General features: G+C 33.9%; 1 protein-coding gene across 5 annotated transcripts in view; it reads left to right on the top strand.

The window, feature by feature from the left end:
- The window catches only part of ARAP2 (ArfGAP with RhoGAP domain, ankyrin repeat and PH domain 2), a 183,938-nt gene that overhangs the window by 97,827 nt on the left and 71,207 nt on the right, over positions 1 to 14,904 (top strand). For all 5 annotated transcript variants that reach the window (XM_032273755.1, XM_032273753.1, XM_032273757.1 and 2 more), the window contains exons 17-19: positions 1,378 to 1,480; positions 2,130 to 2,328; positions 2,516 to 2,579. In XM_032273755.1, the coding sequence (XP_032129646.1) occupies positions 1,378 to 1,480; positions 2,130 to 2,328; positions 2,516 to 2,579 (366 nt within the window). The remainder of the gene's footprint in view (positions 1 to 1,377; positions 1,481 to 2,129; positions 2,329 to 2,515; positions 2,580 to 14,904) is intronic.

Raw genomic sequence — 14,904 nt, 5'->3', positions numbered from 1 at the left:
TGCAAAGCTTTTATTTATATAAAACTACATTGAACATATTACCTTTATTATATAATGACTAGTTGAGATGACTTCTTTTCTAGTAAATCTGATTTCAGTTTTGATGTGAACAATCCTGATTATTAGTTGACTTGTTTTTGTTTTAATCTTAATGGTGCCTTTACTCTAAATGACTATTCTATATAATTGACTTATGGAATGTTAAAATAAGTGGATTCCGTATATTTAGTTACTAACTAGTAAATGAAATATAACTCAAAAGAATTAATACTAGTTTATGTCAGTATGGCAATGTGTTAAAAATAAAATATTCTTGACAAAACATTACTGATACACATGGATATGCAAAGAGAAAGTGTCTACAATGAGATGAGGTTAAAAAAAATTGCCATAAAATTCTTGCTGAATTGCCTCAAATTGCACTTTGGAGAGCATGAACTCAATAATGTAGGCACTGAAGAGTTATACAGACTTACATTTTAGTAAGAGAGCTGGAAGAAGTGATAAGGAGGAGACTGGAGGAGGAGAGACTGTAGTTGTTGAGAGTTTAACTAGAGGAAGAGAGTGAGCTGATAATATTAACAGACTGACTGGACGAAGAGTTGGTGTTAAGGGGAAGAATAAGTTACATTCCAGGGTTTTCAGCTTGTTGATGAGGTTGATTGTGATGCTTATAATTAGGGCATGAAGGGGATACAACAGGCTTGCAACTAAAAAGAGGAAAAAGGAAGATGACTATGGCATAGGGTATTTTGAGATTTTTAGGTAACAGTGGCACACATAGTGTCTTCTAAGAATAATTGGAGTTGTGAGTGAGGAACTAGGAAAGAATTCAGAGCGTGGGATGTTCCTCTAAAATTATCTATAGTAAGGATAAGAAATTTGGGGGTAAATTGAGATGATGAAAGGAAAATTTGTTTTTCTTAGGAAGACTGTAAGAGAGTGTTATGCATGATGTGTTTGTGTTCTGCAAGGAACCTGCTATGTGAAAGGGACCATTTGAAGTTAGGAAGAGGGTTAAAAACTGTACAATGTTTGAATGTTGGTCAGGGTAAGTCAAGAAGCAGTGGTCAGAGAGGGAAGAGGAAACTGATGAGAACCCTTTGCTGCGTCAGTCAACTGGTGAATGTCCAGGCATAAAGTTATGCAATAGAATGATCAAGTGAGTATACAAAATATTTCTCTTGTCAGATCCAATGTGTTCCATTTACCTCATTTGAATAAAATGCAAGCCATTAACAGAACAATCTGATAGGTTGATTTCATAGCATTATTTCATTTTAAAAGGAATTTAATTAAAAACTTAACCTATGTGTTATTTGTTTTCTTAAGAGCCAAACATAACCGGTAGTATATTTTTATTCGTGCATGTTGTAGGCCCATCTTTATCTTTGAGATCTACTTACCTTCAGAACGTGTGTTTTTATTTGGAGCTGAAACATGTCAAGCTCAAAGGAAATGGACAGAGGCAATAGCCAAGGTATTTAAATATTATATTATTGCTCTAAATCCAGAGAAGATTCTAAACTGGTAGTCCATGTTTGAGCTTCAGGGGTCCATGAATGTTTGATATAAGATTATAGAAATAAATTAGGCTTTCAAAGATAGTAGCCAAAAGAGGTAAAGAGCTACCTTCCAGAAGCCTTAAGCTGGGAAGAAATTAAAGTAAGACTTGGAGAATCATTCTTCAAATTAAGGCCATGTTTTTGGTGGTTAGAATATTCTCAATATTGTAAAGTCATTTCTGTGTATTTCTTTTTATAGGGAGATGTTTTATTCAAGGTGTACACAAAGGAGAAAGGGACAGATTCAGTAAAATATGTAAACGGAGAAAAATACTGAAGGTTGACATTTTGAAAAGTTCCACAAATCAATTAAGAGAATGTCTTGCCGTTTCAACTCTATATATAGCAAGGAAAGTGGTTTCAGATATTGCCATTTGAAAATGCATTATAGTTGTTCCGTTTTAAGACTGAGAGCAAGTTTAATTGTTTTGAATTTTGTGTTATGTTTCAATCTTTAAAATAGAGAAAACTAAGATAATTTGCCTAACTTCTCTCATATCTGCAGATAGGAAAGGATTTCCTATTTTCACTGTCTTTATTACTTTTTTGTATTTGTTTTAACAGCATTTTGTTCCCTTATTTGCTGAAAACTTGGCAGAAGCTGACTATGATTTGATTGGTCAACTCTTCTACAAAGACTGCCATGCCCTGGATCAGTGGAGAAAAGGCTGGTTTGCTATGGACAAATCCAGTTTGCATTTTTGCCTTCACATGCAAGAAGCTCAGGAAGATAGAATGCACTTAAGAAGACTGCAAGAGCTAAGTAAGAATTTTCCCTTCCCTTATCTTTGGAACACATTTCTTTATTGCATACAATAAAGGTAGCCTTTAGTAAAATTTTGATAGTTCACTCTCAAACTTATGACTAAGTAGTATTAATATTTGTGTCTTCATAGGTATTTAGTGTAGTGTTTTAAAAAATAAGTTTATGCTTTTCTTTCTCCCTTCAGCAATCAGCACAATGGTTCAAAATGGGGAAAAATTGGATGTCTTACTCTTGGTAGAAAAAGGAAGGTAAGTGCCTTTTTGCTTTTTATTCTTTATCTTGACAACTCTGGGGAGTGATTTTTTTGTTGTTGTTTTTATTCTCTTGAGGGAGAAAGCAATATCTTAAAACCTGTTCAACATTTTTTGAATCATGTATATAGTATATGCTTTCTTTAGAAAGAGTATACCAATGAAATTTACATATTTTAATATTATTTATGATGACCATATTGTGATTAATTATTGTAGTTTTCTATAGACCTAGATTTCTGTGTCATTTACATGTAAATATTTCGAAAGCAGTTTGATAATTATAAATATATCTTTGTTGTAAGACTATTATGACTATAAATTATATTCTGAATTATCTATGCATGTAGTTATGCATAGCTAAAACTTGATTTCTTGAATTTAGTTTTTCAGTAACTGTTTATTAAGCATCTACTCTGCATCAGGGACTATTAAAGGTATTGGTGATATCATGATGAATAAACAAAGTCCCTACTATCATGCAACATATACATTGTTAGGGAAAACAGTGTTAGCAGACAAAATTATATGCTTTTCTGTCCATCAGTGTTAAATTTTACACAGAAAAATAAGCAATGTAAAAATAGTCTGATGGAATAATATCTGTGTTTACTAGCTAAGAGAAGACATCTTGGATGAAAGGTCTTCATAAAGTGAAAAAGTAAACTTTGCAATAATCCAGATAGAGTATTTCAGGTGTAGGGTCGAGGATATTGAAGACCCTAAGAGCGTGTTGTACTTGGCATGTCCAAATTCTGCAAGGAAGCTGTGGTACCTGGGAATATTTGAATGAGAGAGAGAGTGGGAAGAAATGATTTCAGAGATACCCACAAACTGATCATATAGGGCCTTATTGGTCATGATGTGTGAAGATTTGAAATGAAATGGGAATATGGTGAGAAGCTGCTCAGTTTGAGAGCTGGGAAGTGGAATAGTCTGATTTATGTTTTTACATGATTACTCTGACTCCAGATGAATAAGCTTCTGGGGGACAAAAGCGAAAGCAGGTGTCTAGTTAGGATGCTGCTGCAAAGGCCAGGAAAGTAATGGCTTACCTGAGAATAGGAGTGGTTGGATATATCATGAAGGTAGAGGTGTCAGGATCTATTGATGGATCAGATTACTGTAAGAGTGAAGGATGATCCAGAATTTTTGACCTGATCAGTTACTGAATTATGGTGCTGTGTTTTGAGGAAACAAATACTTGGAGAATAGAGGTAGGATGTTAGTAAGTTTAGGACAGTAGATCAAGAATTTGGTTTTGGGAATGGTAACTTGGAGATGTCTCTTTGGTGGCAAAGTGGAGCTGAGGAGTAGGCAGTTGGATATACAAGTCTGGAATTAATTGAAGAGGTTATATCTGGAGATATAAATTTGGGAATCATCACTGTATTGTTGCTATTTTGCCTAGGAACTGGACAGGTTCACCTAGTAGAGAGTGTAGATAGAAAGCAGAGTTGAAGACCTAGCCCGAGATCCCCAGTGTGTAAAGGTCTAGAAAAGGCAGATGATCAAGCAAAGAAGCCTGGGAAGGAGCAACCAGGGACATATCAGAACAATTAGGAAGACATTTTCTTTTACTTTTAATTTTTGATTCAATGGGTCCATACCTATATATGTGCAGGTTTGTTACAGGGTTATATTGTGTAGTGCTAGGGTTTGGGCTTCTATTGAGCTCATTACTCAAATAGTGAACATAGTACCCAATGGGTAGTTTTCAGCCCTTGCCCCCTTCTGTCCCTACTTTTGGAGTCCTCAGTGTCTTTTTTCCATCTCTATTTCTATTTATACACATTGTTTAGCTCCCACTTATAAGTGAGTACATGCAGTATTTGATTTTCTGTTTCTGTGTTAATTCACTTAGGATAAGGACTTTCAGCTGCGTTCGTGTTGCTGCAAAGGACATGACTTCATTGCTTTTTTATGGCTGTGTAGTCTTCCATAGTATATATGACCACATTTTCCTCATCCAGTCAACCACTGAGGGACACCTGAGTTGATTCCATGTCTTTACTATTATGAATGGTGCTGTGATAAACATATGAGTTCAGGTGTCTTTTTGGTAGAACCATTTCTTTTCTTTTGAATAGAATGAAGTAGTGGGATTGCTGGATTGAATGGTAGTTCTATTCTGAGTTCTTTGGGAAATCTTCAAACTGCTTTTCTTCTTCAACAAATTGGTTTGTTTTCCTTGGCTTCTTGTAATTTACTTAAAAATACTCCGAATTACACTGGTTCAGTATGGTTTGTTGTATAATAGTGCAAGATTATTTGCACAACCTACGTACACACACACACACACATATATGTAAATACAGTTAACCTTTCAACAATGCGGAGGTTAGAGGCACTGACACCCATACACTCAAAAAATCTACATGAAACTTCTTTTTAACTTTTATTTTAAGTTCAGGGGTATGTGTGCAGGTTTGTTACATAGGTAAAATTGGGTCATTGGGGTTGGTTGTACAGATTATTTCATCACCCGAGTATTAAGCTTAGTACCCATTAGTTATTTTCCCTTATCTTCTCTGTCCTACCAGTCTCCACCCTCTGAACGGCCCCATGAGTCTTGTTCTCCTCTATGTGTACATGTGTTCTCATCATTTATTTCCCAATTACGAGAACATGCAGAATTTGTTTTTTTGCTCCTGTGTTAGTTTTCTAAGGATAATGGCCTTCAGCTCCATCCACGCCCCATAAAGGACATAATCTCATACTTTTTATGACTGCCTAGTATTCCATTGTGTTGAATCCTCCAAAATTTAACTAATAATTGCCTACTGATGACCAGAAGCCTTATTGATAAGTAATCACTTAGCACATATTTTGTACATTATATGCGTTATATACTGTATTCTTACAACAAAGTAAAGAAAATACTATTAAAATTGTAAGAGAAAACATATTTACTATTCATTAAGTGGAAGTAGATCATCGTCAAGGTCTTCATCTGCATTGTCTTTATATGTGTAGGCTAAGGAGGAGGAGGGGTTGATCATACTGTCTTGGGGGGTGGCAGAGGCAAAAGAAAAATCTGTATGTGAAGGGATCTGTGCAGTTCAATCTTATGTTGTTCAAAGGTCAACTGCAATGTAAAGATATAGCTAAATAATTCTTCATTTGGCTATTTTTATTGTTGTCATAAGGATAATGACTTTCAGTGGTTATATGAACCTGCTTTTCCTTCAACCTCATGGGATGACATCAAGAGCTTTATACAGTGAGCATATTGCTGATTAGATATTTATGTCAGATTGTGTTTTTTAACTTCTAGGCATAATTAGGACTTTGCATTTTTACTTACTTATTTCTTTGAATATTATGGTTAATGATACTTTAGATTCTTATTTTTGGTACCAGATGATGATTTCACTGTACTGTGGGAATATTGTTAATTATATGTCCAGAAATAATGAGGAATTATTAGGTATAGGTAGAATTTGGCATTAAAGTCCTAGCATAAATACAGTTTACAGTTGTTAATATATGCCTACTGACTGCTAATTCCATGGCAGGAAAATATAAAAGGTAAACAATATAGACATGGTGTCTGACCTCTCCGAGCTTATAGTCTTAAACAAATAGACAAGCATCAGCTTAATACATGTGTTCATCCTTTTCATTTTTCAGGTTATTACAGCTAAGATATTTTTGTACCCTTTTGTTTAATATATGAAGGATGTGATGAGTGATATATAGGTTTTAATTAAAATGGAGCAAACATGGATTAAAATGATTCAGTTTGATAAAATTCAATTTAGTGCTTACTGCATGCAGTCCACCCACTCGTGAATGCAAGATATGGAAGCCAGAACACCAAACATTTTGGTATTTTGTATGTTTTGATTTTACTCCTGGACTCCAGAAATCAGGAGATGAAATCCATTTGTAATATTATTTTTTACGTTTATGGATAAGTAGAATACTAATGCAATTCCAAAGTAGTGGTCACAGACACTTAATAACATTTTTGGTAATTGAAAGTTTTTTTCTACATGTGTTACTAACAAGTTATGTTGAATGTATTTTTATGAAAGTGAAGAGTAATAATAGGAGTTGGAGAAATGTGAGGATAAATATAACCAAGTTATTTTCCTTAAATCTCTTTGCATAGCTAATGTACCATATCCACCATTTGAAAGCAACTATATTATCTCATGCTTTTGTCTTTGGTTTACTTGCTTTTCCTTTTTCCTCCAAATCAATAATCATCTGTTAATAACAATGATACAGTGATGACAATGGGGCAGTTACCACCAAGCCCCATTTTCCACACCTAAACAGTTTTCTCGTGCTTATATGATATTGAAGAGAATAATTCATTTTGAAGTTAAAGTAAGGTTAATTTGTAAATTGAATATTAAAAAAAAATGTTCAGTATTTACCAATATCTTTGTAGAGATCTTTCTCAGGATTTAAGTCAACAAATGTACTAGGAGTCTGGATAGACAGACACTATAAGTTACTAGACTTCAAAATTTAAGCATTTATTAGAAAAATAAAAGTGTTTATTAGAGAACATTTTTATAAAATTATTAGAAAACAACATATCCATATAATTCCTACCTAATTAAAAATGGAGTAGAGAGAAGGGAGGTCAACAGTGTCCATAAGGGTATAGAATCTTCCCAGCAGATAACGAGAACATGAGGTTATGAACTCTGACAGAACAAAGACAATACATACATGGCAGGCACAGCACCCTGTATGCTGCAAAATAGGGTCTCATATTTACGTATCTACTTGTTTTCATGCACATATACACATATGTGTGTGTATTCTGTGACTACACAGACATCATATAGGGAATAGTAGGAAAAGGAGCAGGTTTGGGAGACAGCCTGGGAGATAATGAGTTTAAGACATGTTGACCATGAGGTTCTTATAAGACATCTGAGAAGAAATTGATGGGAGAAAGTCATTTTTATAAGATATTCATGAAAAGATTAACAGGTTGGAGATACAGATTTTGGAGTTACTAGTGTAAAGAAGGAAGAAGATGAAGTTACTTAGGGTGATTATGTGGATGGAGAAAGGAAGAAGTACTATGTTGGAGCTTTGATGACTGTTCATCTTTTTGGGGTTAGGGAAATTTGTCAGGGAGAAGTAGCTGCTTGTTCACTCAAGAGAGTGAGCCCCAAAACTGTAGCTGCTTGTTCACTCAAGAGAGTGAGCCCCAAAACTAAGAGAGATTACAAAGTGTTACAAAGCTTAGGAGGAGGGTGTCTCTAAAAGGAAGGAAGGATCAGTTAAAGATGTCAAGTGCTGACACAAGGACATGCCCAGTGAGATAAGTGGTTTGGAGTACTTCTGGTGGCTTAGGGGAGAGCAGAAGTGAACAGGGAGGTACTAGATCAGATTAAGAATGGGAACTGAGTAAGTCAAGACAGATGATGAGGTCACTTTTCAAAGATGTCTGAAGGTTTATAGAATTAACTAGGTAAGGGATTTGACCCTGAAAGGGCATATATGTGCAGTTTGTTTTTAGATGGCTTAAACTTGTGCAAGTTTAAATTTCGATGGAAAAGAAACATGAAACGGGAGAGATTGATGGTCTAAGAGAGAGTACAAGCAAGAGAGCAAGATCCCTCAACTGCAACAGTAAGAAAAGAATTGATGGGTGTTTTTGGATGTCAATAGTTTACTCCATGTGGTAGTGGGATGTTGAGAGAGACACCAGTCAGTTTTCAATTGCTTTGTGAACTGGGAGATAAGAGTGATGACCCCTGAGCTTCTGGCCCAGGTGATGCTATGAATGATAGTATCATTTGCCAAGATAGAAAACATGCACTTCTCTCCCAGTACTCAAACCTAGCTAGTTAATTATAGCTGTGATTACCGAAAAGCTGTTTCAGTATCATGCCAAAATGAGAAAATTTCAATGTATCACCCTTGTTTTCATCTCCCTTTTGATCTGTTAGCCCTTTGGGAAATAATGACTGTCAGCAAAAGTAGATTCTGTTAGACTTGTCAGTGACAGATAAAATTGTGGCTTTTGGAAGTAAAACAACTCCCAATTCTTTATATTGATGGCCTACAGAGGTAGTGTGAATAACTGAAAGAGAGAGAAACTGACCAGCTATAAGCTTGAACCTTTAATTTTTGCTAGTAACAGCTTGAGCCAGAAATGTAAATTATACATAAATTTAATGAATTAATTTCACATATTTTTTCCTGTTTTTATCTACCTTTGATTAAAATGCTAAAATATGTTAATGTTTCTTAAAGGCAAGGAGGAGAAAGAACCCCCTGAACTGGAAATGTTCATAAATTGATAATTATCCCCGGTATATAGTCACTATTTAGTTTGATGTTTTAATCTTCATGGTCATTTTCTCTATATGCATAGCATGAGTGTCTTTAGACAGAAAAATATTGCAGTAATATTTTCTACACACAGAGCATTTTTGCTCCAAAAAGCTCTAAACAGAAGGTGTTCCAGATGGTGTCATTTGAATGTGTATTCTTTGTATACTTTAAAAATTATTTTGGAAAATAAAGCTTTTTTGATTACACTTAAGGATTTCTGGCATGGTATTTGATTCTGTTATTGGGACTTAGATTCTGTGCTTTTCTTTTAGGCTTTAGTACTGTTTGCGCAAAAAAAAAAAAAAATCTTGTTGTCAAATATCTCTTGTTAGTGAATATTCTAGATCAGAAAGGCAGAAGGCATTTTCCTGGACAATAGGAAGTTGCATCTTAACTTTGACTGAAGTGTTCAAAAAAATTACATCTTTTTCTCAAAATCTGAGAACTATTTTTGCACTTTAACACACATCATCTGCACTTTTTTTAAAGAAATAAGTTGCTGTGTTTACCACTTTCACATTCCATAGCTGCACGCCCATTGCCAGAGACACTTATCATTATGCTTTTGCTGAAAGGTTGTTGGTTATAATAAACACAGTGTGATTAAGTAAACTGTGTTATCAGAAACAGAAAAGACGGGTGTGTTTTTTTGTTTTAGATTCCTTAGTTGACATATAGTAAAGCACAATGCACTTGATGGCTCCCAAGCCTGACTGCATTTCAGTTTTAATTGCAAATTCTTCACGTAAAGAAGCTAACACTGGGGAATAAACACTTCATCAATGTTTCACAATTATGTAACAGATTACTTTTCTCAGTTTGGGAGATTAACATCCTAAGTTTAATATTCCTTATTTCCTATCACCTTATTCCATATGATCTTTTCTTCCCCCCTTGAATGTGTTTTATAACAACTAATATGTTAGCAATACTCTGGAGCCTGAATTATCTTAAAGTGGTTTCTAAATTGTTCATGTAATTGCAAATTAAACAGTAGCCTGTTGCCCACAATGTAAGCTTGACTGCTTTTGTAACTTTGTGATGATTTAATTCTTAGAGATGGCTTAGTGTCACTATTGCCAAGGCAAACAAGAGATTTTCTTCTCTCACCACCCTCACAGGTTTTAAAAAAAGAAAGGGACTCTTCAAGCCAACATTAAGTGATTTTATGTTAAAGAAAATTGTAATAAAGGGAATGTATGGCTATTAACAAAAGGTAGATTTTAAAGCATATATTATTTGCTTCAGAAATTTTGTTTCATTTAGTTCAAATTACCTCTGTGTACCAGGAGATAAGCTTATGAAGAAATAAGTATGATATGATGGAGAAAAAGTGGACGAAAGAATGAGCAAATCCCTCCAAGATGTGTGTGTGTGGCGGGGGGGGCCTTATTCCAAAAGGTGGAAATAATAGGTTCAGAGAAATAGGATGGGCTAGAAACAGTTTCAGTATATGTTGGCCTTAGCCTTGAGTGCTTCAGGAGGACGCATGAGACGATGGTCCTGGAAAGACAGATTGATACTCTATTAGTATTTTCAATTAAATTTAATTCGTAACTTGCCTTATTCTGGAAAAGACTGAAGGCCCTTTACAAGGATACAAGAGACATTTTTAAACATATATCTATTTGTAAAATTAAAGTGAGGCTTTTGATTGATTCTGTAGTCAGTGGAACACCATTAAAGGCTTGAGCGGACTGGTAACAGGACCGTCTCTCACATTCCACCTACTGGCGGTGATTGTGTAGAGATGAGATTGAAAAACTGGAGGCCTTGCCTTTCTTGGGATATCCGGTTTCTTAAGTCTGTTCACTGAACTGTTGGCTTCAAAAGAAACAAGCTAAAATAAGATTACCTACTGCATTATTCTTGTGACACAGTTTCTGCATCTGAATCTTTTCTTAATAATTGGTATTTGCCTGTTTCTGACTAAAATACTGTCTCTATGCTCCAGTTTCTTATTTGAAGGCATGCAAAAGTATTCTCCATTCCTCAAAACCAAAATGAACATGATTTATGGGAATAATGACTAAATAAATTGTGCCAGACTCCTCTTTCTGACCAAGGAAGAATAACTTGTAGGGAACATGCCTTTCTACCTTAAACAACTGTAAAACTGGATAATACAGATGAAACAGTTTTTTTCAGACCTTGGAACAATAAGCATTTCAGGATTATGGTTACAGAGAAAAGAAAAAAAATGAAGTAAACCTTAAAATCACTGACTTTCTTTTCTATCTGCAGAAAATCTCAACCCATGTTACAGAGAAGGGAGAAACCCAGGTGGAATGTGACAGTATTATAGGGCTAGGAATTCAGAGGGTCTTCAGTAGCTAGAACTTGCATTGGAGAGTACAGAGCAGAGGGAGATATATAAAGAGTTTCAGAAATCTTCATACATTTTCCTTTGTGTCTTTGGCTCAATATTATCTGTATATTTGTAAGTTGAAACTCCAAGAGACTATAGAGAAACAATTCCCGGAGTACTAAGGGTTAAAAATTCCCATAGCTTAGACAGCATAGGGATTTGATTAACTTCCATCCAGCCAAGTTAGACCTCATTAAACACTTGGGGTATTTAGTACAGACCCAAGAAAAATAACATAGTATAAAAGTTACATCAGATCAGGCTTAGAGTAAAGGTTGCTCTATTTTTATCTTACCATGCTTAAAAACAGATTTCCAAAGGATCTGCTGCTCTGCAAGTAATTTAGCTGTCTTGGGTCAAACAGGCAAATGATGTGAAAACAGTCATCAATAATCTCTCTAAAGAAGACAACGCAATCCTGACACTCAACACCTTAACATTCGTAATGGTTAGGAGATCCTTAAAATTACTAGTAATGTGAAAAAAACACAAACCAGCTTATAGGCACAGATCCAGAAATGAGAAAGCTAATGGAATTAGCAAAGACTTTAAAATGTAGTTTTAAATATTGTAAATATATTCAAAGATCTAAAGGAAAATATAAACATAATGAGAAAAAATATAATTTTTAAAATATGAAATGTAACTTTTAAAGCTAAAAAATATAATATCTGAAAAGGAAATTTCACTAGATGGGCTTAATGTCAGAGTAGATTGTAAAGCATAGAAATCATTGAACTTGAAGACATGACAATAGAAACTATCAAAATGTAAGCACAGCAGAAAAGAGACTAAGTAAAGTCAGCAGAACCTCAGTGTCTTACAAGAGTATGTCAAGAAATTTCATGTAAATGTGTTTAAAATCCCAAAATGAGGTAAAAGAAAGATGGAAACAGAAAAAAAAAATCTTTGAAGGAATGTGGCTATTTTCTGAATTAGATGAAAACTATAAGTCTATACATCTGCTAAGATTGATACACCTTCAGCAGTACAAACCAGTGTGAGAAAAAAATGAAGTACTAGAGGATAAAAAATACATTCAATATCGGGAACAAAGATGAGGATATTTAATCAGAAACAGTACAAGCCGAAAGACCTTGTAATCTATAAAGTGCTTGCAGGGAAGCACCACACACACACATAAAAAAGCAGTTGTCAACTTAAATTCCCTATTTAGCAAAAATATCTACCAGAATTGAGAGCAAAATAAAGCATATCTTGACTGAACTAATGTGAGAGAATCCAGATATATGCCATGAGAAACATTAAAGTTTTCCTAGTTGAAAGAAAATAATACCTGTTGTAAACCTGGATCTATAAGGAGGAATTAGGAATGCAGGAAAGCACATGTAGCACACTCAATAACACATATGGAGTTAGAATGCATTGTAATCACCAAGAAGGGAAAATTTTAAACACATTTTAAGACTAATTATATATAAACTAGTATAATTTTCTCTAAAAGTAGGCTCTGCAAATACATGTTAAAACTCTGGAGCAACGACTGAAAAATAGGTTGAGGCATAGCTATTAAGCCAGTAGCAGGGATGAAATAGATTCAGAAAAAATAATTCACTAGAAGTCAAAAAAAGAAAGGTGGACAATAGAAAACAAATGGCAGGAGAGTAGGCTTACTTACTAACATGAAAGTTAGTGGTCTAAAGCTATAGTCAAAAGGCAGAGATTGCCGGAATAGATTTTTAAAAAGTAAGACACAGCATATACCTGCTATAGGAAACCCACTTTAAATATAAAGACAAATTTTTTAACAGCAGAAATGGAAAGCTATACCATGTAAATCATACATGGGAAAGCTGGAGCAACCATATTAATATCAGAATGGATTCCAGGACAAGGAATGTTATCAGGGAAAGCAAGAGACATTTTCCAGTGATTAAAGTGCCAATTTATCAAAAAGCCATACCATTCTTAAGTATGTATGTACCTGATAACTGAGCTTCAGATTACAGAAATTAAAAAGTAACAACAAAAGGAGCAATGAATAAGCCCATGATTATGGATAGATATTTCAGCTTTTGACTGTTATTAACTGATGGGACAAGAAGACAGCAAGTCAGTAAACTGTCTATAGGAGACTCAGAACTACTTGAGCTAACTGATATGTGCATGTTTGTGTGTGTGTATGTATGTATTTGTAACACTATACCCACAACTGTGGGATACGTGTTATTTTCCAAGTGCATGTGGAACATTCACAAAGACAAACTAAATGATAGGCCGTAAAATAAGTTTCTGTAAATTTAAGAGAGTAACATTAGAGTATTTTCTCTAACCAAAAAGCAATTAAATTTAAATTGGTAATAAAATTTGGAGGTTAAACATGTTTCCAAATAAACCATACTTCGCAGTAGAGATCACAGGAAAAATTAGGAAATAGTTGGTCGATAATGATAAAATTATCACATCAAAATTGTGTGATGGAGCTATTAAACTATTTAGAAGGAAGGCTATAGCTTTAAATGCTTACATTAAATCAAAAGATATAAAATTCATCCTCTAAACTTTTACCTTAAAAATCTAAAAAAAAAGCAAAGTAGACCCAAAGTGGTTCAGTGAATGAATTGATACAGACAGTAGAAAGAATCAATGAATGGAATATACTTTTTTAAAAAAGAAAATTGGAACCACCAGTAGCTCTTTTTAATAATCAGTTAAGTTAGTAAATTTCTAATGTTTTTTGGAAAAGTCAAGAAAATTGATAAAACTCTAACTAGAAGTAAGGACAGAAGATACAAATTACCAGTGTCAGAAATGAAAAAGGAAAATTTATTGGGGACCCTTTTAATATTTAAAATAGAAAATGTTATGACCAACTTTATACCAATGAATTTAATACATTAGTTATAATCAAACAAATTATTGCAAATACAGGAATTAGGCAAACATATTTATTCCCACCCCTTCTATTTAACAGTTTATTGCTGGTTCAGTACAATAAAGCAAGGAGATTATAGAAAATCACAAATACTGGAACTATAAGTGAAAAACTCAATTATAATTTGTTCTTCAAACAATATGTTTAATAAAATGAAAAGAAATCATACACTGATACCATTCAAATGTGTCTGATAAAGCACTCATATCCAGAATATGGACAGAATATACATAACTTAATTAGAAGACAAAACCCCAATAAAATAGAAAAAAATAATGAATAGAGACGTCTAAAAGACTATATATCAATAACCAACATGCACATGTAAAGTTAAGTATCAGAGAATTACAAATTAAAACCACAATGACACCACACTGAGAAAATTAAGTTTTTTTAAAATGTGGCAGTGCAAAGTATTGGCAAGCATGGTGCGATTGTAAAATAGTACACTCATTTTGGGAAGCAGTTTAGCAGGTTTTTGTTTTTTTTTTAAAAAAAAAAGTCAGTTTACAAATAACTGTACATCCCAACAAATGAGCTCCTAGGTATTTACCAAACACAAATCACAATGTATGTCCACAAAATGACTCCTATAAAAATATTCAAATCAGCTTTATTTATAATAAAAAATGAGGAGACCCCAAATGTTTTTCAGTCAGTGATTTGTAAACAAAGTATGGTATATTCATATAAAAAATACTGATTATCATTATAAATGGACCTATATTAATGACAATGTGAATATA

The sequence above is a fragment of the Sapajus apella genome, unplaced genomic scaffold (assembly GCF_009761245.1).
Source record: "Sapajus apella isolate SASKATOON/1434 unplaced genomic scaffold, GSC_monkey_1.0 scaffold5, whole genome shotgun sequence".
NCBI classification, from domain to species: Eukaryota; Metazoa; Chordata; class Mammalia; order Primates; family Cebidae; genus Sapajus; species Sapajus apella.
Note: the sequence above shows the minus strand (reverse complement) of the source record. Positions and strands in the feature narration are given on the sequence as shown.